At 54.4% G+C, this 21,349-nt stretch overlaps 8 protein-coding genes across 8 annotated transcripts; 3 read left to right on the top strand and 5 right to left on the bottom strand.

Annotated features, from left to right (window-relative positions):
• Nucleotides 1-277: 277 nt before the first annotated feature.
• Nucleotides 278-2,268, bottom strand: HMPREF1541_00585 (uncharacterized protein; the record flags this gene model as incomplete). Its single annotated transcript, XM_008712891.1, has 5 exons — nucleotides 278-791; nucleotides 840-1,102; nucleotides 1,151-1,529; nucleotides 1,576-1,690; nucleotides 1,830-2,268. 5 exons carry the CDS (start codon nucleotides 2,266-2,268, stop codon nucleotides 278-280), a joined length of 1,710 nt encoding a protein of 569 aa, XP_008711113.1.
• A 632-nt stretch (nucleotides 2,269-2,900) lies between these two features.
• On the top strand, nucleotides 2,901-4,081 carry HMPREF1541_00584 (uncharacterized protein; the record flags this gene model as incomplete). Its single annotated transcript, XM_008712890.1, has 5 exons — nucleotides 2,901-2,983; nucleotides 3,020-3,528; nucleotides 3,579-3,711; nucleotides 3,759-3,801; nucleotides 3,857-4,081. 5 exons carry the CDS (start codon nucleotides 2,901-2,903, stop codon nucleotides 4,079-4,081), a joined length of 993 nt encoding a protein of 330 aa, XP_008711112.1.
• Nucleotides 4,082-4,347: 266 nt separating this feature from the next.
• On the top strand, nucleotides 4,348-5,668 carry HMPREF1541_00583 (uncharacterized protein; the record flags this gene model as incomplete). The annotated part of the gene is made up of 3 exons (XM_008712889.1): nucleotides 4,348-4,504; nucleotides 4,553-5,435; nucleotides 5,512-5,668. The coding sequence occupies 3 exons, from the start codon at nucleotides 4,348-4,350 to the stop codon at nucleotides 5,666-5,668; spliced, it is 1,197 nt and encodes a 398-aa protein (XP_008711111.1).
• A 497-nt stretch (nucleotides 5,669-6,165) lies between these two features.
• On the bottom strand, nucleotides 6,166-7,560 carry HMPREF1541_00582 (uncharacterized protein; the record flags this gene model as incomplete). The annotated part of the gene is made up of 1 exon (XM_008712888.1): nucleotides 6,166-7,560. The coding sequence occupies one exon, from the start codon at nucleotides 7,558-7,560 to the stop codon at nucleotides 6,166-6,168; it is 1,395 nt and encodes a 464-aa protein (XP_008711110.1).
• Nucleotides 7,561-8,201: 641 nt separating this feature from the next.
• On the bottom strand, nucleotides 8,202-11,051 carry HMPREF1541_00581 (uncharacterized protein; the record flags this gene model as incomplete). Its single annotated transcript, XM_008712887.1, has 4 exons — nucleotides 8,202-9,453; nucleotides 9,505-9,611; nucleotides 9,657-10,454; nucleotides 10,500-11,051. The coding sequence occupies 4 exons, from the start codon at nucleotides 11,049-11,051 to the stop codon at nucleotides 8,202-8,204; spliced, it is 2,709 nt and encodes a 902-aa protein (XP_008711109.1).
• Nucleotides 11,052-11,839: 788 nt separating this feature from the next.
• On the top strand, nucleotides 11,840-13,975 carry HMPREF1541_00580 (uncharacterized protein; the record flags this gene model as incomplete). Its single annotated transcript, XM_008712886.1, has 1 exon — nucleotides 11,840-13,975. One exon carries the CDS (start codon nucleotides 11,840-11,842, stop codon nucleotides 13,973-13,975), a length of 2,136 nt encoding a protein of 711 aa, XP_008711108.1.
• Nucleotides 13,976-14,573: 598 nt separating this feature from the next.
• Nucleotides 14,574-18,015, bottom strand: HMPREF1541_00579 (uncharacterized protein; the record flags this gene model as incomplete). The annotated part of the gene is made up of 2 exons (XM_008712885.1): nucleotides 14,574-17,014; nucleotides 17,061-18,015. The coding sequence occupies 2 exons, from the start codon at nucleotides 18,013-18,015 to the stop codon at nucleotides 14,574-14,576; spliced, it is 3,396 nt and encodes a 1,131-aa protein (XP_008711107.1).
• A 1,096-nt stretch (nucleotides 18,016-19,111) lies between these two features.
• HMPREF1541_00578 (uncharacterized protein) lies at nucleotides 19,112-20,910 on the bottom strand (the record flags this gene model as incomplete). The annotated part of the gene is made up of 4 exons (XM_008712884.1): nucleotides 19,112-20,602; nucleotides 20,651-20,731; nucleotides 20,782-20,851; nucleotides 20,900-20,910. The coding sequence occupies 4 exons, from the start codon at nucleotides 20,908-20,910 to the stop codon at nucleotides 19,112-19,114; spliced, it is 1,653 nt and encodes a 550-aa protein (XP_008711106.1).
• Between the last annotated feature and the right edge of the window lie 439 nt (nucleotides 20,911-21,349).

The raw sequence follows: 21,349 nt of genomic DNA, 5'->3' as shown, positions 1-21,349 counted from the left end.
AAGCTCAAGCTTCGCGCACGCGCCCGGTCATGCCTTGCCAAGATTCGCCTCTCATGCGCTGCTCAACTAACGCTGGGAGACAGAGCCACTGACAGTGAAAGGCTCGCCCCAGTTGTAGATTTACTTTATAGCTACTGCCGGCTTGGTATAGTCATGAAGAGGAACAAGTTATGCACAGCCTCTGTGGGTCAGGTCGAGGTACCACGATTACCATGATCTTTGCTGCCTCCACTTATTCTACCTAGGTAGAATAGAGCCGGCCGATGCCACCCATATCCTACACCATAGTACTCCGAGCCTCCTTGGTGGTTGTAGAACCCGCGTGGTCAAGATCGCGTTCCTTCTCTGCTTCGCCATCCAGATGAACGCCTTCGTTGATGATTTGCTGGGCGTCTGCCACCCTGCTCTCGAACGGATGGCTGCCATCACCGCCCGGCACCTTGAAGATGAGGCAAATGACGAAATAGGACAAAGCACCCATCAAAAAGCTCAGAACCCAACCTAGAGCATACATGCGTGGTGCCGCTGTACCAATGTCGTAGCCAAAGCTGGCGGCGAAACCAGGCAACGGGAGAAGAAACCCAATAACAAAAGATACGAACGCCCGCAGGTTGAAGCCATGGAAGTAATGGTAGCGGCCCCAAGACGAGCGTGTATAGAGATCGTTCATGGCGATATTTCCCCGCCTGACCCAAAAGTAGTCGATGATCATGATAGCAACGACTGGGCCCTGGAAGATACTGTAGCCGCCGAGGAAGTTGAGAAAGCCGTTAGCTGTGGCCACAATACGCCTGCGACAGTGTTAGCCCGAGCGACGCTTATTCGCACAAGGTACATACCATGGGACAATGGCGAAGGCAATGATGAGCATCAGGAACTGTCCACGGATGATGTTGATGTACTTCGGAACGAGGCAAGTGACGTCTGCTGCAAACGGAATGAAGTTGCAGGCGATCGAGGTTCCCAGGGTTGCGAAAGCAAACGAGGCAGATGCAAAGAAGACTCCAGCTCGTGCGCTGGACGAATAAGAGTGGTCGAGAATACCGTTGAGCAGTGCGTATGGGTTCCAGTAAGCCTCACCCCACATGTTGAGCACGGCCGACTGGGCATCTTAGCAATTATACTTTATCCGCATCGTGCGAAGACTTACCGTGGATATCACCCCAAAGGCCGCACACAGCGTCTGGCCTATGGGCAGCGAGATCAATTGACCCCAAAGCTGTGCATTTCGAGTCTTCGAGTACCTTGCCAGGTCAGGGACAGTGACCAGAAGGGCCGAGTTGGCACCCATGACGGAGTTGAACTGGGAAATGATCCCCCAGGCGAACACCGCGGTCGATGTCCTCGCCGACGAGTCAATCAGGTTGTCCGAAGAGACGCCCCCGTTCTCAGATGTGGCCCAGATTACGATTCCGAGGCCGGCAGCCGGCATGATGACCGACTTGACTGAGAAAAGGTGGGTGATCTTTGAGGTATGAATGAAAAGGAACGGAATGGTGAAGCAAAAGGCGAGGAAGAACCCAATCATCCTGACATTGTCAGCGTCTCACTCCGTTATGAACGAGTCAAGCTTACTCCTGTGTTGTGATATGCTGGCTCGCGGGAATCGTGTTCTGGATCCGCGCCCAGCCAGGGAAGATACATCTGAGGCAAATCGAGATGAACTGCCCTTCAAAATACAGTTGGACACCTGAACAACGTCAGTAAAGGTCTGATCAGAGACAGTCAGACACTGGAGTAGATGATGTAGGATCGCGTTCAAGACGACATCTTGAATGCAACACAGAGACCATCCTCCCTTTAGAGCTAACGCTCAGGGCGTAACTGACCACCCCAGATAATTCCTAGTATGCTCCGCAGAACAACGACAAAGTACTGGCCGTAGATGCCGAAGCTGGATCGAGAGAGCACCGGATAGCCAATGTGATATCTGGCGGCGGCACGGCCATTAAGGACAATCACAACGGCGGAAAGCAGGTTAGCGAAGAGTACCACAAGAAGCGCATCACGGACAGTCGCGCCTAGCGTGATGATGGCAGCGCCAACTGACCAAGTGCTAACGTTCCAGCTTTCGGACCACCAATAGGCGAAGAAACTCCAGACCGTCCATCGCTGCCGGATGGGTGGTGTAGGTGCCAGATCTTCGTTGATCAGAATCGAAGTCGAGCTCTTCAAGATGAGTGCTTGATGGAAAGCCGAAGTTGAGCTGAAAGCACGCCTGACGCGTTGCAGCCTCGAAAGCTGGACGTTGTTGTCGGGGCTAGACATGGTGAGATCGGTCTAAAGTGAGAGGCTTGCAGGAGGGAAGAGGCAGCGCATCTTCACCCTCATATACCGCGCCCTTCGTTCTTCGCTTGAGCGGTAGTGAAGAACGGGCCGTGTCGCCTATGCGAAGTGAATCTCCGCTGATAGAGGATGAGGGCCGGGAGGAGCCCACGGGCCCACGGGAACCGTCTTTAGCGCCGCCATCAGCGCCAGCAATGACGCTAGGGAGGCGTGGCTTGCGGGGATCGGCGGGCTTACTCCAGGTAGAGACAGCTAACCTGGCCCGGCCAGGATCGGCGAGCATGGCAGAGCAGGGTCAGTCTCGGTGGGCAGTGCCCATGAGATAGTCTCGACATCCCACCGTGGGGTTGCATCGTTGCCGCTTGATGAAGTAGCCTTGCCATGCATGTGGGTAGGAGGTCGACTGGAGGTGGCTAGATCTATAGGAACTTTAGGGAAGCTCAAAAGGTTCGAAGTGAGATACCGGTAGTACCTGGCAGGAAACTTAAATGAATAGAAAGAACGACCTAGGACAACGACATATAGCACTTTCGGGCTCAGCTCATCATACGGTGGCAACAACCCCACTTTGAAATCGGACTGCAGCATCAGAGACCAGAGCAAGGACTGTCACGATGTCTAATTCAACAGGCCCAAAGGAAAGCACCGAGGGTGGGCAGGCCTGGTACAAATGTGACCCCCCAATGGTCTTGGGCAAGTACCCCTCTCATTGAAGCTTGCCGGATGCTGACAGCGATCGAAAAGGTGAGGCGCCCATCTACCGGGCCAGCGACTCGACACTGCACTGGGTCGACTGTCTTGCTGAGCCGGCCGAGCTTCATATCCTCAAGGTCGACCCAGTGACTGGCGACGCACAGGGTCGAGCGCGTGTATTGAAACTGGAGGACAGCGTCACGGTGGCTTTTTTCCGTCGCAATCGGCCCGGCTACATCTGTGCATATTATCAAGGTGTTGCCTTCATGGATGAAGAGACTGGCAAGCTGGAGGTGGTGAAGGAAATCATCCCGACGGCCGACAGAGACCTCTTCCGTTTCAACGATGGAGGCGTAGACGCCAAGGGCAGGTTCTGGCTGGCGGAAATTGACAGAAAAGCATTTACATATGGGGCCAACAAGCTGCCTGCGGACTATGGCGAGCCCAAAGGTCGGCTGTGGAGGTATGATCCTGATGGGAGCCTGCATGAAATGGAAAGCGGCATCATCTGTGGTAATGGTCTGGCATGGGCGCCTGACAACAAGACCAGTAGGGTGCTACCCCCCATAAGGACCACGACCGGAAGCTGACAACGGCAGTGTATTTCAATGACAGCGTCGCGATGAAGGTGTTTGCGTATGACTTTGATCTTGAGTCTGGGAGTATCTCAAACAAGAGGCTGTTCATTGATCGGCGGAGCAGTTACGGGGAGCCCGATGGCATGGTTGTCGAGTAAGTCAACAGCTGAGCGTACAATGTCCATTATTGACTCGAGACAGTACCAAGGGCAACCTCTGGATCGCAGTCTTCGCCAGCTACAGGGTGAGCGTTGCTGTCTTACTGCTGCCATCGTCGAGAGCTAACAGGATCGGCGCAGGTCATGGTTTTCAGCCCATCAGGGGAGCATCTTAAGGATGTCGTATTTTCCGCCAACAACATGGCGTGTACGACATGGGGCGGCAAGAATCACGATATAATATTCGTGGCGACTGGAAAGGATCGAAGCCCACATGCGAAAGCCGACGATGAAGGAGGCCATATGTTCCGATATAAGCCCTCTCCGGAATTCACGGGTGCACCCAAGTTTGAATTCGATGGTTAGCGAGTTATCAGAGTCGTCATCGACCTAGCACATTGCCCTTGTGAATCTTATGCTGCATAGATAGATAATGAGAAACATCAGGAACAAGTGCAGAGGTCAGAATAGATGTGCACGTGACGTGAATTTGGGTGCCTCTGGTCTCGTTCTGGTTCTCAGCCGCGGTGCCTGGACACATGTCCCTACTCCAAAAAAGTTCCGTCAACAGTTATCTCTTCCTCTTCCTATCCGGCTGTCAGTTCCCTGATGGCAGTAGTTGATCGCATATTATGGCAGTGGCAAGACCGGTGAGATTTCTCGGTGCATTGTCGATTGTACTGGTATTCTTTCTGCTCTATCAATTGACGCGGCCTGTTGCCCCCATCACGCCCCCGAACCGCAATGGCGAAACCATTGAGAATATGGAGAGGGATCCCCTCCTAGACCGTGCGCACTCATCCCGCTCAGCGACTGAACTGATCTGACTGTTGGCAGCAATCGGCGAACCTCCAGAACCCCTATGGCGACACACTGAGCACGACTACTCCCCCAATAATCCCAACTCCCCTCGAATCAATGCCACCCTTCTTTCCCTCGTTCGCAACAGCGAACTGCGTGAACTGCTTCCCACAATGCGCCAACTGGAAGAGACTTGGAATCACAAATACAACTACCCATGGTCCTTCTTCAATGACGAGCCCTTTAGCGAGGAATTCAAGAAGAAGACCCAAGAGTTGACCAAGGCGCAAGTGTTCTATCATGAAATCCCCAAGGAGCATTGGGACACGCCATCCTGGATCAACCACGACCTCTACCTCGAGTCGGCGCAAATCCTCAAGGAGCACAACGTCCAGTACTGGGACAAGGAATCCTACCATAAGATGTGCAGGTGGAACAGCGGGCTGTTCTACCAGCATCCCGCCCTCAAAGACTTCCGCTACTACTGGCGCGTCGAGCCCAAGGTCCAGTTCTTCTGCGACGTTGACTATGACGTCTTCCACTACATGCAGGACCACAACAAGACCTACGGCTTCAACATCAACCTCTACGACTCCCCCGAAAGCATACCTACCCTGTGGCCCGAAACCATCAAATTTCTCGCGGCGCATCCCGAGTACCTGCACAAGAACAACGCCATGGCCTGGCTGGTCGACAGCGAAAGGCGTCCCGAGCACAACCTCAAAGCTCACGGCTACTCCACCTGCCATTTCTGGTCCAACTTTGAGATCGCCGACATGGAGTTCTGGCGCAGCCCAGCTTATCAAGACTACTTCAACCATTTGGATAGGGCCGGAGGGTTCTTCTACGAGCGTTGGGGCGACGCGCCTGTTCACAGCATCGCTCTGGGTCTGTTTGAGGACGCGTCGCGAATACACTGGTATGTTCTTGAACTCTCCCCTCCCTTTTTCACTCCGGAAGACTTCGCACACGCTGACCGAACGTCTCCCTCACAGGTTCAAGGACATTGGCTACAACCACATCCCTTTCTTCAACTGCCCCAACTCGCCCAAATGCCGGCGCTGCAAGCCCGGCCAGTTCTACGCCGGAGAGTCATGGCTGCAAAGGGAGGATTGCCGCCCCAACTGGTTCAAATACGTCGGCACTGGCTGATGTTGATGATCTATACTATCCCTACTATCTATATACAAATCACACACCACCTTTGTACGGATTCTCTTCCTCCTTGGGAAGCTTTGGCTACCTAGTATAGTATAGCTGGCCCTGCGGCACGGCCTAGCACGACGCGGGAAGGAAAGTGGCGAGAACACACTGTATATGGACGAATGGTGGCATCGCGGGAAATATATGGGGGCTTGGCCCAGGCAGCGCAGGGCAGGCTGGCGACGCGGGATGTTTTTAGCAACGTTGTAGAGAAATGTGTACAACAATTGCGAATTTACGATTGCACTTTCGAAGGTTGCGCGCAAGGACAAGTGACGCCTGCCTAGGTAACCATCATGAGCATCTCGAGAGCTCGTTCTCCATTTTTGTACACTGTATGTAGGCCCCCGAACATTAGCTACAGGACAATGTTATAGGGCAGGTAAACCCGGCTCCAATAAGTGCTCCTCAACGCCTCGTGCTTTTCCTTGGGAGAAGCTCCAACCTCACATCTCCATTTTGACATCCGTGTCCCGGCCTTCAGTCATGCTTCGTTCCCTGTCTAGCGCTTGTAGGGACGCCTTCTCGTTTCCTACGACTTGCTGCTCTTGCTGCTGGCCGTTCTTCTTGCCGAGTCTTTCACACCATCCCTCGGCACTCACCAGGGTGTCATTCACCACCCTGCTCACCTGAGTCATCATGTCCAGTCCTTCTTGAGCCAGCACCATGACACGATTGGCATCGTTGGTACTGCCATCGCCGTTCTGGACCATGGCGTTGGCAATGCTGAATCGTTGAGGCAGCGAGGTCAAATGCTTGTGTACCAAATCTCGGGCGTTCTGGGGCAAAGCGCCACCCGCGTACTGCGACACGATACCCACGACCTTCTTCAACGTCTCCAAAACATCTTTCCTTAAGGCGGCGATGCGGGCCGACATGGCGGCCTGCCTCTGCTCGTGTTGGTCCTGAGTAATGCTTGCAACCGACATGGGGGAGCCTACACCAGTAGGCGCACCTTCCCCGTAGCGATCTAGCAGGGCTTTAATATTCTGAATGGCCTCGCCCAGTCTACCGTTGGCCCACCTCAGCCAGCTCAGACAGAAGCGTAGACTTCGCAAACTTTCCTCACTCATGGCTACACCAAGCCCGCTGGTAGAGACCAGGAGCTGCTGGCGCCAACCCGGCGGAGGCTGCTGATGTTGAGGCGTTTGCTGGAGCATAACCACTTCGTTCTCGGTGTAGGGTGGTGAGCGGTCACCAGCACTGTAGGCTGGGAGAGTCTCCGAAGCCTGTTGATGAGAATCGAAGCCCTTCTCAACGTCTGGAGAGCGGGGATCGCTGGAGGATTTCCCATCTCTTCTGGGCTGGAGGACCCATCGCAAGCCTCCTTCGACACCTGAGATTCTCGCGACAGTTCCAGCAATTGGAAGGCCAACGTTTCGCTCGGTCCATTCGGCACCAGGGATGAAGGATTGGGTGGTTTTGTAGGCCGTCAAGCTCCCGTTGAGGAGACTAGCAGCGAGAGGGTATTGGCTGGTGAATAGCCTCAAAAGCGGTTCGGGTTGGGATTGGTGGAAGGATGTGGTGGTATGTACATGAAGAGGAGGGCCTTGGTGAGACGGCGAGGAATACTCTGACCGGTCGGCTTTAAGGTGTGGTATGGCGGTAGTGTTGAATATGCTCTGTTGTAGACTGTTCAAGGTCTCTGCTGCTTCCATATCTTCCACTGACATACCCGACAAAACGCTGGCGGCCCTAGTTGAGCGCTCATGCTCCGAGAGCGTGGAGTCCAGGTCCATCACATTGGCTTTGGGCAGGTCGGCCGAAGAGCGATGCGACGCTGGGGGAGAGAAAGGCGGCGGCGCAGCGTACGGAGGGTTGATAGGGTGTTGGGCCTCCATGGTTATTATCAAAGATTTCACGTGTCAGAGGAGAGACAAGTCCGAGCTCGGCGTGGGAATGATGACGGAGTAGGTGAGTAGTCGGCAATAGTGAGGCGGGTAGCGGTGGGAGGTAAATAGACAGGCTACATAGCGCGTAACGATTTGTGTAGAACGATGCAAACAGAGGCACCACCGTCGAGAGGCTAGAATATCGAGAGGTGTGGTGCAGAAGAGCGGTGGATGGGCGCAAAGATGATGAAGAAGGGGCGTTGTGGGTGGGCAGAAAGAGTCACATGCTTGTTCCCAGGGACTTTCTGCGCCGGCTAAGTTGACGCTTAGCCGTGGTACCAATCACATGGGTGCCATCTCTCGCGGAAGACCGGCCGGCTTGGCGAAGTCAGACCCTGATAGTGCCCGACATTTTTCCTTTTGAGCTGGACCTCGGGCATGTGCTGAAGGCCGCGTGCTGCACCACAGACAGGGGAGCATGAAAGAGTAGTAGGAGAACGCCCGGATACGATGATAACTGTATCGTACACTCTGCTTGCTTTTTGGCTCCTATTCCCACTGCCACGTCGAGAGCCGCTCTGGGCCCCTTCTCCCATCCGCTTCTTATCTACACGTTACAATGACGGCTACTCTGCTGTCCTGCTTGAAGTCTAGCCGGCTGCCGAAATGCGCTGGTAGAACAAGAGGTATGCCACCTTGTTGTCCTTGACCGAGTACTTTTCGCGTGGCGTCTGGGGACCCGAGCTCTTGGCTGGAGTCGCGGATCCATTGACCATCACACTCATGGTGGACTTGTTTCGCGAGTGCCCGTTCACTTGACTCCATGCTTTGTTGTCAGGCTCTCCATCCTCTTCTTCCTGCTCAATCTGCTCGAACCGGTTGCTGCTCCCCGCACCTTGTTTGTGCCGTTCCAAAGCTGCTGCCAGCACCTTGGGGTCTTCCTCACTGCCCCCCTCTGCAACGTCCTCGCTGCGGACCCGTCGAATCAGCGTATCGTCCAGCCTGACCCATTCCTTGCCGTCTTGTCGACGAATGTCCACCGTATAGTGTCCCCCGTTAGCATTCTTGCCATGGTGGTAGATGACACCTGTTAGTCGATATCGTGGCAGCCCGCCGTGAACTGCAAGCTTGTTGCGTGCTGACGTTGGGAACACCTCCTTGGGGATCTCCAACTCTAGTGGGTATCCCACCTTTTTCCAGATCTTCTCTGCCCGCTTCGTCGTGCTGTCATACTGGAACCGCTTCAGATGCAAAATCAACACCGGCGGCAGAGTCTCGATGAAAACCTGCTTGGTAGCTGTCGTCTTCTGTCCCCGCGCCGTGTGGAAATCTCCTTGCATGCTTTCCGGCCGCGTCAATCCTTTGAGCGCGTCGATGATATTGCTGACCTCGGGACTGCCAATATCCAACTGCAGCGGTGAATATGGCTCTAGTGTCACAGACAATTTGTTCCCCGCCACCTTGAGCTCGGATCGCAGCTTCCCTCCAAAAATGCTGTTGATGGGTGACTCATTGGCCACTGCGCCTGATGACCGCGTCACGGATGGCTTCTGCTTGTGGCCGACCTCCATCCACCCGCTTTCAATATCTGTCACATGGTCTGGCCCTCCGCCAACACTGCCAAGCGGTGTGCTGCGTCCGCTGCTCGTCGAGCCTGACCTCATGCTTCTGGAGCACTCCTCGTGGAGTTCTTCAAGGAGAAAGCCAAGGAACTCCTGAGCATCCTGCTGATGGCCCCGACGCATCTCTCGGAAGCGAGGCAACTGCTTGATCGCTGCATATACATACTCTGGCGCAAAAGAATCCCCATACTTTTCGTAATCCTCTGGTTTGAGTCGTAGCCGAAGCTGCTCGGCCGAAGCCGCCGAGTCGAGTACATTGTACTCTTGCAGAAACATAATTCTATTTGTTCTTAGCCATATGTCACATTCAACTGAAACCAAGTGCACTTACATGGCATCAATTAAGGGGGTATCGCTTTTGAACGTATGCGCAGATCGACGCGCAATCTTGGAAATCAAATCGTAAAATGGTATTGAAAAGACGAGCACTTGCAACACCTGCGCCGGTCAGCACATTCAAGTCCGCCTCTGGAGTATACTTACTGAGTTCATGTAGCACATGTTGCCAGTGTTGACCAGGCCACGAGGTTGAAGAAATGAAATTTTGCTGGGAGCGTCCAGCGTAGCGCTCACATCATGGAGGACGTCTGAAAGAGCCTCGCCACGCAAGGCGATGCCGCCGTTCACATCCGATGCAGTATCAACGTTGGCGTTGACGGCATTTTGTGATTGGGCAGGACGAAGGAGGCTTGCCCAAGAAGACGGCTTGGGCTTCGGCGGAGCAGGTGCCGGAGTCGCGTTCTCGTCAGCTTTAGCGGGGTCCTGGACGTTCCCTGAGATGGCTGATCCAGATTGATCCTCAGTCTGAGCAATCGTGGCATCTTCCGAAGTCTTCGATTGCGACGAAATGACAGAATCACGGTGTGCTCTCTTTGCTGCAGTTGGACTCTGCGGCAGAGCGGGCAGCACTGGCACCACTTGTCCTGCAGGTCGAGTCTTGGGCTGTGTAGGGGTCTGTTGAGACTTCGACGAAGCAGCCGGGGCAGAAGAAGCCGGCGTTGTGGGCTGCGTTGACAAATCTTCTGATGGTGCATCTGAAGGCAGTGGGGTTGGCGTGCTAGGTGGGATGCGTTCGGAGACTCGTTCTCCTGTTTGTTTCTCTCGTTCATTTTCTGCCTTGGGGGTGGTTTGTTCGACCGATGGCTCCGCAGGCATTTCGGGTGCTGGCTCTACCCAGGGATATACAACAGGCTCACTGGCGAGCTGCGACCGTGCAATGCGCCGCCGCTGCCGAGGAGCTCTAGGTGGAAAGGCTTCGCCCTCGCATGACAACCACGGAGTCTACACGGTCAGTCTGAAAGCATACATCGGGGCTTTGACACTTACAGGTGGGAAGAAGCGTTCTGATTCTGGGATCGATTCGGTGGATGGGCTCTGCACGCGTTGGGGTGCGGGGGAAGCTGACTGTGAGAGCATATCCTTGCGCGTGCTGACAGTAGATGTACTTAGCGGAGGCGATGGGGGTGTTTGGACAGGAGCCGCTGATGTAGTCGATGCTGAGCTCGGTGGAGGAAACGAGGCTGCGCCAATTGGAGTCTGAGCTGGACGAGGGGACGCCTGGGGATGCATTGGTTGCGACGCAACCGGCATGGGAGGGTAGTGAGGGGGTGGCATAGGTGGCTGAGGGTAGTAATGAGGTCTTGGTTGATGCATAGGATGCATGTGCTGTTGCTGCTGCTGATACGGGTACCAGTTGGGCGCATATTGCTGAGGGTACTGAGGCATCATAGGCCCCATGTGCTGAGCATAATATGGCTGATAGCCAGGATGAGGCCTCATGTGCGTGTGTGGAGGCAAAGGGGCGTAGGAGCCATCGTGCCGTCGCTGGGGCTGCTGCATGGGCATGGGCTGCCCGTACGGCATGTGGTTGGGATTCATGTCTAGATGATGATTCTGTGGGAGCTATTGCCCAGTCATGGAAGACATGATAGATTTGTGGATGCACGTTGGAGGTGGAGGAGGTAGTGTATTTTTCTTGTTATCGCCTACGAGGATCTGGCGGGCGACACATGCTCAGAAGACCAGGCAATCGAGGGTAGATGAGGTCGTGGCTGAAAATCGGGATGGGTGAGGTTAGGGGTTAAGTTTGATTTATGGCAAAGACAGCAAACGTGTTGCCGATTGCTATCGCCTGTAGGCGGCAGGCACAGCTAGATTCGCAGCTGTAAGTAAAGACAAGCACGGCCGCCAGCGAAATGTGGCAGAGAAATATGAGTAAAAATAGGGCGGGTGCTGGCAACGACCTGAGCAGGAAGAAGTTGCAATAAATGGACTGAATGAGCGACGACGACAGGCGAGCGCAGTGTAGCGCAACACAGCGCAGCGCAGCCTTTCTTTGCCGAATCCCTCTTACCTCTTCCCGCTTTCGCGCTGGGCAAAGCTGTAGTTCCGCCTTTCCTTCTCCAAAACCCTTGCCAGCCAATCACAGCCACCGCAGCGAACCCATGCTGCCCCTCCGACAGTCATCGGCGCCATTGCCTCCCTACCTGCTACCTGCTACTGCTCTTCCTTACCCTCTCGCTTCTACAGCGATTGTGGCTGTAGTCTTTTGCGGTCATCTGCTTATTTGTACGCGTCTTTGGGCTCTGTGGGCATGTTTATCGTCCTCAACAAATCTCAATCGAGCCCGGTAGCAGCGAAAACCCTCGTCTCAACTGCTTCACCTCATGGCTACGCCTACGCCAGCGTCCAGCAAGCCATCTCCCGGACCCTCTGCACAGAATTTCAGCCAATCTTTCTCTCCTAGTCCCGACGTTTCCAAGCGAAGTTCTTCCTCCGGTGGCCCTTCCGGTGCTATCTCTTCTGCGCGCCACATCCCTCACGCCCGCAACAATCAGCCTTTGCGCAAACAACACAAGGCTTCCAGGAGAGCAAAACTCGCAGACGAAGATGCTTTTGTTGAGTCTGCAAATATGAGGCCATTTAATAGCCGTAAAGGCCAGACTTCCATCACTCATTTGATGAACTTCTCCCTGCCACCACGACCCCACCAACAGTCGCATAGCTTCCATCCTCGACATCATCAAAGGCCTCGGACTTGGGGACTGGGCTCGGGTTACCATATCATGGACAAGGCTCGCTATGTTCATGCCAATTATCGCTTCATTGTTCGACCTGATCGAGAATACCATATACAAACAGTAGATGCAGACGTCCATCTATCTTGGGACAATGTGCTGCAGGTCCTTGGCTCAGCCGAAACTCAGTCTACCAACTGCCCGATATGCCTTTCGACTCCGGTCGCTCCCCGTATGGCCCGATGTGGCCATATTTTCTGTCTCCCATGTTTGATACGATACATGCACTCAACCGATGACTCAAACCCAGTGCCAGAGAAGAGGGCTCGTTGGAAGAAGTGTCCAATATGCGAAGACAGTGTCTATATCTCCGAGACCAGACCTGTTCGTTGGTCAGTGGATAAAGAGGCTAGTCAACTCATGGAGGGTGGCGACGTCTGCTTGAAATTGCTCAAACGAGAGCCTGGGTCAACGCTTGCCTTGCCACGGGATGCCGCTGAAAAGTACGGCCAGCAGACTGATATTCCCTGGTATCATGTCGCTGAGATCATGGACTACGCCCGTTTCATGAAGGGCGGTGAGCAGTACATGATCGAACAGTACGACCAGGAAATTACTGAGCTGGATGCACAGGAGAAGGAGGATGAGCTCATGTTTGGCGACGACAATACCTGGACACGAAGGGCCATTGCTTCCATCGAAGACGCTAAGCTCAAACTCGCAGGAATAGGGGGGCCAACTTCGACCACTGGTTCACTCAAGCATGATTCCGATGCTAATGACCCCATCGCTGAGTCCTGGCAAGATGAGGCCGAAGCGTCTGAGCCGCGAGTTGCCAGCTCTTCTGACCTAAGTTCTACCATGGCTCAGCTGCCACTGTCCCAGCCTGCGCCTGAATCTATACCAGAACAAACCAAACACCCTACAAAGGCAGGCCGCCAGGCACCATTCTACTTTTACAGCGCCTTACCCAACTTCTATCTCTCGCCTCTCGATATTCGCATTCTCAAGGCAGCCTACGGAGACTTTGCCGCTTTTCCCTCCACAATTCTCCCTCGTGTCGAGCACATCTCTACTGGCCATGTCATCGACGATGACCTCCGTAAAAGGGCTAAATACATTGGCCACCTTCCTTACGGTTGCGAGGTCAGCTTTCTTGAATGTGACTGGACCGACCTCATTACTCCTGTCGTTCTCGAGCAATTTAAAGATGACATCATACGTCGGAGGAAGCGGAATCACGACAAAGAAGCCCGGGAAGAACGCGATCGTCTTCGTGCAGAGCGCGAAGAAGACGCGCGCCTTTCCTCCATCCGGCGTCGACGCCCCAGTGTCCCTGAAAAGAGTTTCTCTGAAACTGACTTTCAGCCTCTCGTGAATCACGATATTTCGAGCTCGTCACCAGGGGGAAGTGCTGGTGGTTTAGCAGCGACACCCCCATGGGGCAACCACCGAACACACTCTTCCTTCGCTACCCTCGCTACGCCCGGTACATCTCCTGATGCCCCTCGCACAGTCTGGGGTACCACAGCCGTTACGCCCTCGTCGCCAACCCTGGTGGCCTCACCAGAGCCATCACGTCAAGTCGACGATGGTTGGCTCCAAGGATGGGAAAAAGATATCCTCGACGAAGGTGATGCTGTTGCTATGGTTCAAGCAAGCATCGACAGCGAATCGGTGGCGAAGCAGGCCAATGGAGCAGCCGGAGCGGCACCCGGGAAGAAGTCCAAAAAGCCCAAAAAGATCACACTTATGAGCACAGGCAACGCTAGACGGGGTGCGTGACGGGGAGTACTCCGTGAAAGAAGTGTTCAGACCAGAAATCTACGGCAGCAATGTTTTAAATGATATGCCCCTCACGCTTTGCAATATGCAGACTAGGCTTGGTTGTTGATGTTCCGAGAGCCAGACTTGATGATTTTAGCAGCGCGGCATGGCAGGAGTTGTGGTCATAGGAAGAAACACGCCAGTGTGGCGCGCGGGTGAGGCAAAGGCAGCCCTTGGCCGGTGCTGACAGTAGTACAGTATCATTCAGTTTGCCAAATCTACATATAATGAAGAAAAGACGATCCAAACTGTACGCTCGTGGTCTTATCTGATGGCTTAGCCAGGTAGTCCACGCATATGCCCATTCGGATTCGTCGCTCACTTCCATGGCTGGCTGAATACAGAGATAGAGCATCGCTACGCATCGGTGCGTCTGTGTACGTGTGTCCAAGGAGTGTATTTTCCTATTCGAGAAAGACTGAGAACAGGCCATCTTCATCATCAAACCCAACGCCCTCCACATAGGCCATACCAATATTTTCTGTAGACCTTCTAGATCTTAGTGCATGCGCGTACACGGCAGGATGTTTGCCCGCGAGGCAACCTGACCGTCTGTCTACTCGACCACCTTTGCAATTCCTCCATCACTAGGCTCCTTGCCGTCCGCCTGGCGCTGCATCTCCTCCAGCTGCGCGTAGCTGACGTCCTGCTCGGGCATAGGCTCCGCCGCATGCTCGGATTTTGAAGTTGTGTCGGAAATCTGAGCTTGCTCCTTCGTCACTGTGGGTAGAGCCTGGGTCTTGTTGTCCTGGGCAACGGCTTCAGAAGGACCAGGGGCGGGTGCGCGAACTTGTTCGTCACGCAACGAGATTGGCTCTTCTGGTGCCTTGGTTTCAACGCGCTCAAGTTCAGTCCCAGTATACGTAGAGCTGGTTGTCTGTTTGCTAGCTGGAATAGCATCGGTTTGAGGATTGGGTTCTTCTCTTTCCAGCTCGGACCCCGATGCCGCAGTGCTACTAGCAGTGGTGTGTTGCGAAAGGAAGGCTTCCTCATTTGTGGCCTGGTGGCTGAGTGGATTCGCTTTCTCTTCTGCAGGGGAGCCAAGGGTCGGATCAGGATACTCGCCCTGGGCATTGGTGGCAAGACTCGGCGCCAAAGCGGCAGGAGCGTCCTCAGGTCTCTTGCTTGCCTCCGACGATGCCTTCGTTTCTGACGCTGTATCGATTGTGGGGGGCGGCGATGAATCAGCAACAGTGGCGTTCTGTAGCTGCTGAGCCTTTTCGGTATCGACGGGTAAAGCCTCGTCATTGGGTGAAAAACCTCTGGTTCCTTCAACCTGACTCAAGGCTTCCACAGAGCCAACATTGAGCAAGCCATCATCACTAATATGCCACAGGGACTGAGGCTTGTACATGGAAAATGTGGGCTTCCCTCCAGTAGTAGCTGCAGGAGCAGCTGACGGAGACTTGGCGGGGGCGCGACGCTGAGGGCCTCTAGCCCTGCCTTTGCGAGCATCCTCGAGGGGTTTGGCTTCAACCTCAGGCTGTGGCTCCGGCTCCTTCTCCTTAGGTGGGCCAAGGCCGAGCTTCTGATTGAGATCGTTCATGAAGTTGCCTTTGAGGCTGGCAAATTTACCAGATTGGCCGGGTCGGGCAGGCACTTGCGGCTTGGCCTTGGCAATTGGGGGAGATGTGACGGGAGCTGCCTTTTCAGTTTCGTTCGACTCAGCAGAGAGCGCTTTCGTCAGAGTCTCTCCCGAAGGCTTCTTAGCTGGCCGAGGTGGTACATGAGGCTTCGGGCGGTCTGGCAAACTGGGAACCTTCTTAAGCTCTGTTGGAGATGTCTCGGTAGACTGTTGTGTTGACTCAGTAGACGTCTTCTTGGCAGGTCTTGTAGGAACAACCGGCGCAGGCTGGGTCGCAGATGGTCCCTCGGCAAGCTTAGACTTGTTGGTCGGCCGTGGCGGTATCATCGGTTTTGAGGCAGTGTCGACTGGTGATGTATCATCTGCTATGGGTGGCGAGCTGACTGTCGTGACGAGATGGTGGCTTTCTGGACTGTCTTCCCAGATGTCTTGACTTGGAAACCTGGGTTGCAAGCCCGGGCGAGTGGATATTTCAGATTGCAAATGAGAGGGTAAGCCTGCCCTTTGCGCCAGTTTCCGTCTGTCCCCTTCGGAACGCTCACCTTTGGCCGCCGCTTCTTGCTCAGGTGTCTCGAACGTCGCCGTTGCTCTAGAGGGTGGCGGTTCCGTGAGATCTGGAGTGGAGACCGTAGCTTGATACATACCATACTCAGGAGCATCCTCCCAGATATCTTTGCTTGGGAAGCGATGCTTCATGACATCAGGCCTCTGTTTGAACCGTTCAGCATGACTGAGCTCCTTCTGTTTGTTCTCGTCATCCGGAAACAGAGGCTCATATTCATCCACGTCCTCGAGCGGAGTATGCATACTCTCGCGCTCATCGTGATGAGAGATGAATCGTGATAGACCGTAAGAGCCGCTATGCGTACCATGAATACTGCCAGGTCGGCTGCCCGGGCGCGATGTTGGTGTGGCGTCACCACTGCGGAATTCATACTCACCCGAGCGTCTGTCCAAGCGAGGTGAGATTGCGGGCAGCATAAATTCTCCATTAGACTCCTTGGCAACTTCGTCGGCAGCGAGAATAGGAGCACTATAATCGGACTCTTCACCCTGGCCGGTAGTGGGGCGGGAGATGGCAGCGCCTTGCTGCTCATTCTCGTGCATAGTCTCCTCACCGCCTGTAATTTTATTATAGCGACGTTCAGGCATGTCAACATGAACAGGGGTACGCTGGGGGCTTTCGATGGCGTGATCTGAAGCGGCAGAAACCGATCGATTGGTGTTGACTGAGACAATAGGGTCCATGTCTACGGCAGGAACGCTCGATTTGCGTAAGGGAGATTCAACAGCTGGCTGAGAGACATTGGTGAGCGATTTGGTTAGTGAATTGCCGGTATGCGACGTGTACTGGGCTGAAGCCATGTAACCAATCTGCTCGTCAGGATATGATACAGTGTTGCCAGAGGTACCTAGGATCATCAGCAAGGAAGTAGCAATGTAGTCGGGTCAACTTACCAAAACCAGCACCGCGGCTAGCCGTATCACGAACAATCTTGTTGAGATCGTCGCTGCTCAAGGCAAACGCGCCACGACCGCTGCCGATACCTTCATAAACACCATGGCCGTGGGCTTCCTCGTGCTGGAGTTCTTCCGGATGCTTGGCGTACCAGTCTCTCTCAAAAGGATCTTTGGGGGGTACGCCATGGCCGTGAAGACCATAGCTACCAGGAGGCAAGCCATCGCGACTCTTGACGCGGCTGTGACTGCGACGCTTCTCACCGGTGTGAGAGGGAGTGAATGGTGCAGGCGACGGAGCCTGAACATCGCCGAGGAGGGGATTGATGGGCACGCGAATGCCCAACTCAGCAGGGCCTTGCTCTTCGGCATGGCTCAACGAGGCGCGACGTCCACCTGAAGCAGACGAGCCAGGGCGGGAAAAGCTTGCTCTGGATCTAACTCTCCCTAAGGCATCGCCCTCGTGGTGATCATCATGTCCTGGGGTGCCAGGTTTTCCGAGCCCGTGGGCAGCAGCCTGACTGGAATCGGTCCTTGTCACAGCTTGGACCTGAGCAGCTGCGCTCGACTTGGGCAACGATGGCTTCGGAGCGTGCAATTTCAAATCGTGAGCGATACTCCGGGTCTGCTCAGCAGGAGCCTGTGGGGGTGGACCCGACTGATGGTCAATATCGGCATATTCCATGCCCTCCTGGCCAACGGACGGCAAGTGTTGAACCGAAGGACGTCTAGGCAGGGCTGCTTCATCAGACGGGTCATTGGATTTTGTTTTGGACAAGGAAAGGAAGGGTTCGTTCAGCGGCGATCGAGGGAAGTTGCCCGGAGAAACAGATCGATCCAGACGTTTGGGAATGGGTCTGGGTGGGATCTCGGGCAGCTTGTTGGCACCGCGGGCGGCCGCAGTCTGCTGCGATCTCGCAGGACGAGGTGGGATAGTGGGTGCGGCGGTCGACATGATGGGCAAACGAATGCTTGATGTCACAGACTGTGAAATGGAGGTGGTTAGCGAGGATATGGCAATGAAGGGACGGGGACAGCTGGTCAAAGGATCGACGGTGGGATGTTCAAAGCGAGAGGTATGGCCAGTAGCACGGACAACAAATTAGGATAGCCACGAACCTTAAGAGACCAAGTCGAGAACAAAAGAAAGCGGATGCAAAATACAGAGATGTAATAGCAGTTAATACTCAAGTGGTAGAAGAACAGGGAGAAAGAGCAATAATGGGATGGGGACCGGCGCGCGGCGCTGATGTTGAACCTGCAGTGATGCTATACATCATGGGTTGGCTGCTCGACTCCCTCGACTGCGCCAACGCCCGCGGCAGCCACCGCTAACCGACTTCATCCAATCGACCTCCGCTGATTGGTCTGATCCCGTTCGATCGTCTCAGCGTGCAATGCGGCCTGGGCGCTCCTTCTTCTCGCTTTGCCTTGACCGCATTTTCTCATCTTGTGCGGATGCTGGTGGCAGAGTCCCATCTTCTATCAGACAATTTGTTGTGATAGTGTCACCGAAAGGACATAACACGAACAATGCTATGGTTGCGCGGTTTTGGTGAACCTTGAAGGCAGTGGGTCGCTTAGTACGGGCTGTGTTATGTGGGGAGCACGCTTGCACGGACCGCCCTTGTGCCTGGCCTGCGTGGGTGCGCAGCCATCGAATGCCATCGTCCTCTCAGGGCGTAAAACCTTGTTCCAGCTCCCTCACGTGCTCGTCAAAAAACCAAAAGAAAATCTCCTAGATGATGGCATCCCATCTTTTGGCAACAAGTTATCGATTTAACCCTAGCCTAGCCATCATTGTCGACCGTGCCAGTGGCCCCTTCAACGCTTGGTACCTTTACAGGTTCCCCGCAAATTCGGAGGTCTACTGTGTCTATTGCATGCCAGGTGCACGCTGCGTTCGTCTAGGTCTCGCATCTACCACCGATCTATGTACTGTACAGCCACCAGCCATCGTGCTTTGATGTCGTGTATAGCGGGACCTCTACCCGCTCTACCATCAGGTCTCCTCTCAACGCCTGCTAACCCATCAATTCGTATCGTATTCATCACCATTGCTTGTCCAGCACTCGCGAATTGCCATCCTTCTTGGCCGGCGGCCCGCCATTGACTTGGAGTGTCTCCAATGTACCGCCCAAGGTGCCCTTACCCCCCGTCATCCGTCGGCCTTTGGTAACGTTGTCGGTTTCCTTGCCAAATAGCTGTGCACCTTCGATCAAGCGACGCTCATCATTCTTGCGGCCGTTGACAAAGTCAGGGTAGTTGAGTGTGAGCTCGGCGGCGCCATTGACGATGTTGTCGGCCGCTTCCACGCCCAGCATAAAGCTGTGGTCCTGGTTGCCGACCTCATAACGCCAGCTGCCGAATCGTCCACGGCTGTAGATACCCTTGGCTTGCAGCGCAGGGAGAAGCTCCTTGAGCACACCCTCTCGCTCCAGAGTGGGAGTTGGGTAGCCGTGGTCGAAGCGACGGTGGTAGGTCGAAACAATCTCGTCTTCGGGCTTCAGCATCTCGGTGTTGACCAGACCTTGAATGCACTCCTTGAGCAACTTGTCGTGGTCGACGGGCTTCATGCTTGACTCCGACACCTCCAGCATGATGGACCAGTACGGGCCAGGTTTGGCTTGCATGCTCTGACGCCGGGAGCCGTTGGCGAGCTGCAGAGTCGGCAGTTTGACATTGTCCTGTGGCTGGTTGTACGGCGAGTAGTTGGAGAAGATGGTTGCCCGGTAGAAGGGGCAGTCGTCTTCGGGGAAATAGAGCCAGCACTTGTCGCCAATGCGCTCGGGTCGGCTGCCACGAATGCCTACACCAATGACGTGCGTGCTGCTGTAGAACAGTCCGCTGGCCAGGTTTTGGAGCTTCTGATCGCCCATGGCATCCACAAGGTAGTCGACCTGCATCGTAGAAATGAGGCGCTTGTAGCCGATTGTGGTGCCGTCCTCGAGAAGAACGCGCTTGCCGTCGGCGTCCACCTTCTTGACCGTGTTCTTCTTGCCGAATCGCGTCTTCTCCTTCGGCAGCGTGTTGGCGACCGCGATCCAGATGCCACCCGTGCCGTCACGCGCAGGGAAACGGAAGGTGGCATTGGGACCCCAATTGCCAGCCGTCTTCTGGAGAATGACGTTCTTGGTAACGTTCTTCAGGTCAGGAGCAGCGACACGCTCTCCGAGCCACTGGCACTGCATCTTAGTGGTAGGTACAGCCCAGACCTTGAAGTTGTAAGGGCGCATAAAGAGGTCGGCAATGCCGGTGCCCATCATGCGCACGATCCACTCATCAAAGTCCTTGGGTTTGGTATTGGCAACTCTTGCTTCTAGAGCAGCATCAATCATGCCATCCATGCACTTGACCTGCTCTTCCTTGGGCAACATGGAGATGTTGTTTTGGAAAGGGTATGGTACCCAGAGATTCTGGCAGCGGACATAAGAGATTCGCTGGTGAGTGAACCAGTCATCCTCGTTCGGGAGGGCTTCATCGATGCAGTCGTCGAAGTACTTGTAGTGAGAGAAGATGACATGGCCACCAACGTCGTAGAGCTGCGACCAATTAGTCGTAGTCAAGTCAGAAGCTTAGGCACTACTCACGAAGCCCTCCTTTGTGACATCGGTTGAGGCCAGACCGCCCGGGATCTCGTTAGAGTCGATGATCGCCCATGAGGGTCCGTTCTGAGATCCGGGTCAATAAAGTGATATTTGGAGCCTTATGAGCTTCTTACGATCTGGTTCAGTCTCTTTGCGGCACCGAGACCCGTGGGACCTGCACCAATGACGAGAACATCCACTTCCCTAAAGAGTCGGTCAAGAGAGGACGAGGAATGAGGGGTAACTTCTTACACGTCGGGCATTGTCGTTGAGTCAGATGCGGGTTTGGCTAATGAGTGTAGTGATTCTTTGAGAAGAACAACCTGGGAGGAGTGGAAGCAGGATAGAGATTTGGTATGCTACACAAGAACTCGGGGTAAGGAGATGCGGCGGAAGATGTCCATAAAAAAGTTCAACGGGGCTTCGTGCAGCAGTGAACGGCAAAAGCTGCTACTCCGACTGGTTTGCATGGGATCCACTTGGTATCGTCTTAAGTGACAGGTGTATAGTGGCAGCAAGGTAAATCCAATTTCTGCCTTTTCTTATGTATTGCAGAAGCTCACTTGGAGTTTTCCAGTAAGTCATAAAGATTGTGCACAGCTTCACCTTGTCCTGACTTCACAGCATGTTGGTGATTTATCGATACATTTGTGGTGATATAAGTTCTACAAAGTAGTGCCCTCTCTGCCATCTGGCTTCAGT

The sequence above is a fragment of the Cyphellophora europaea genome, assembly GCF_000365145.1.
Source record: "Cyphellophora europaea CBS 101466 unplaced genomic scaffold supercont1.1, whole genome shotgun sequence".
NCBI lineage: Eukaryota > Fungi > Ascomycota > Eurotiomycetes > Chaetothyriales > Cyphellophoraceae > Cyphellophora > Cyphellophora europaea.
This window is presented reverse-complemented; position numbering and strand designations above follow the sequence as displayed.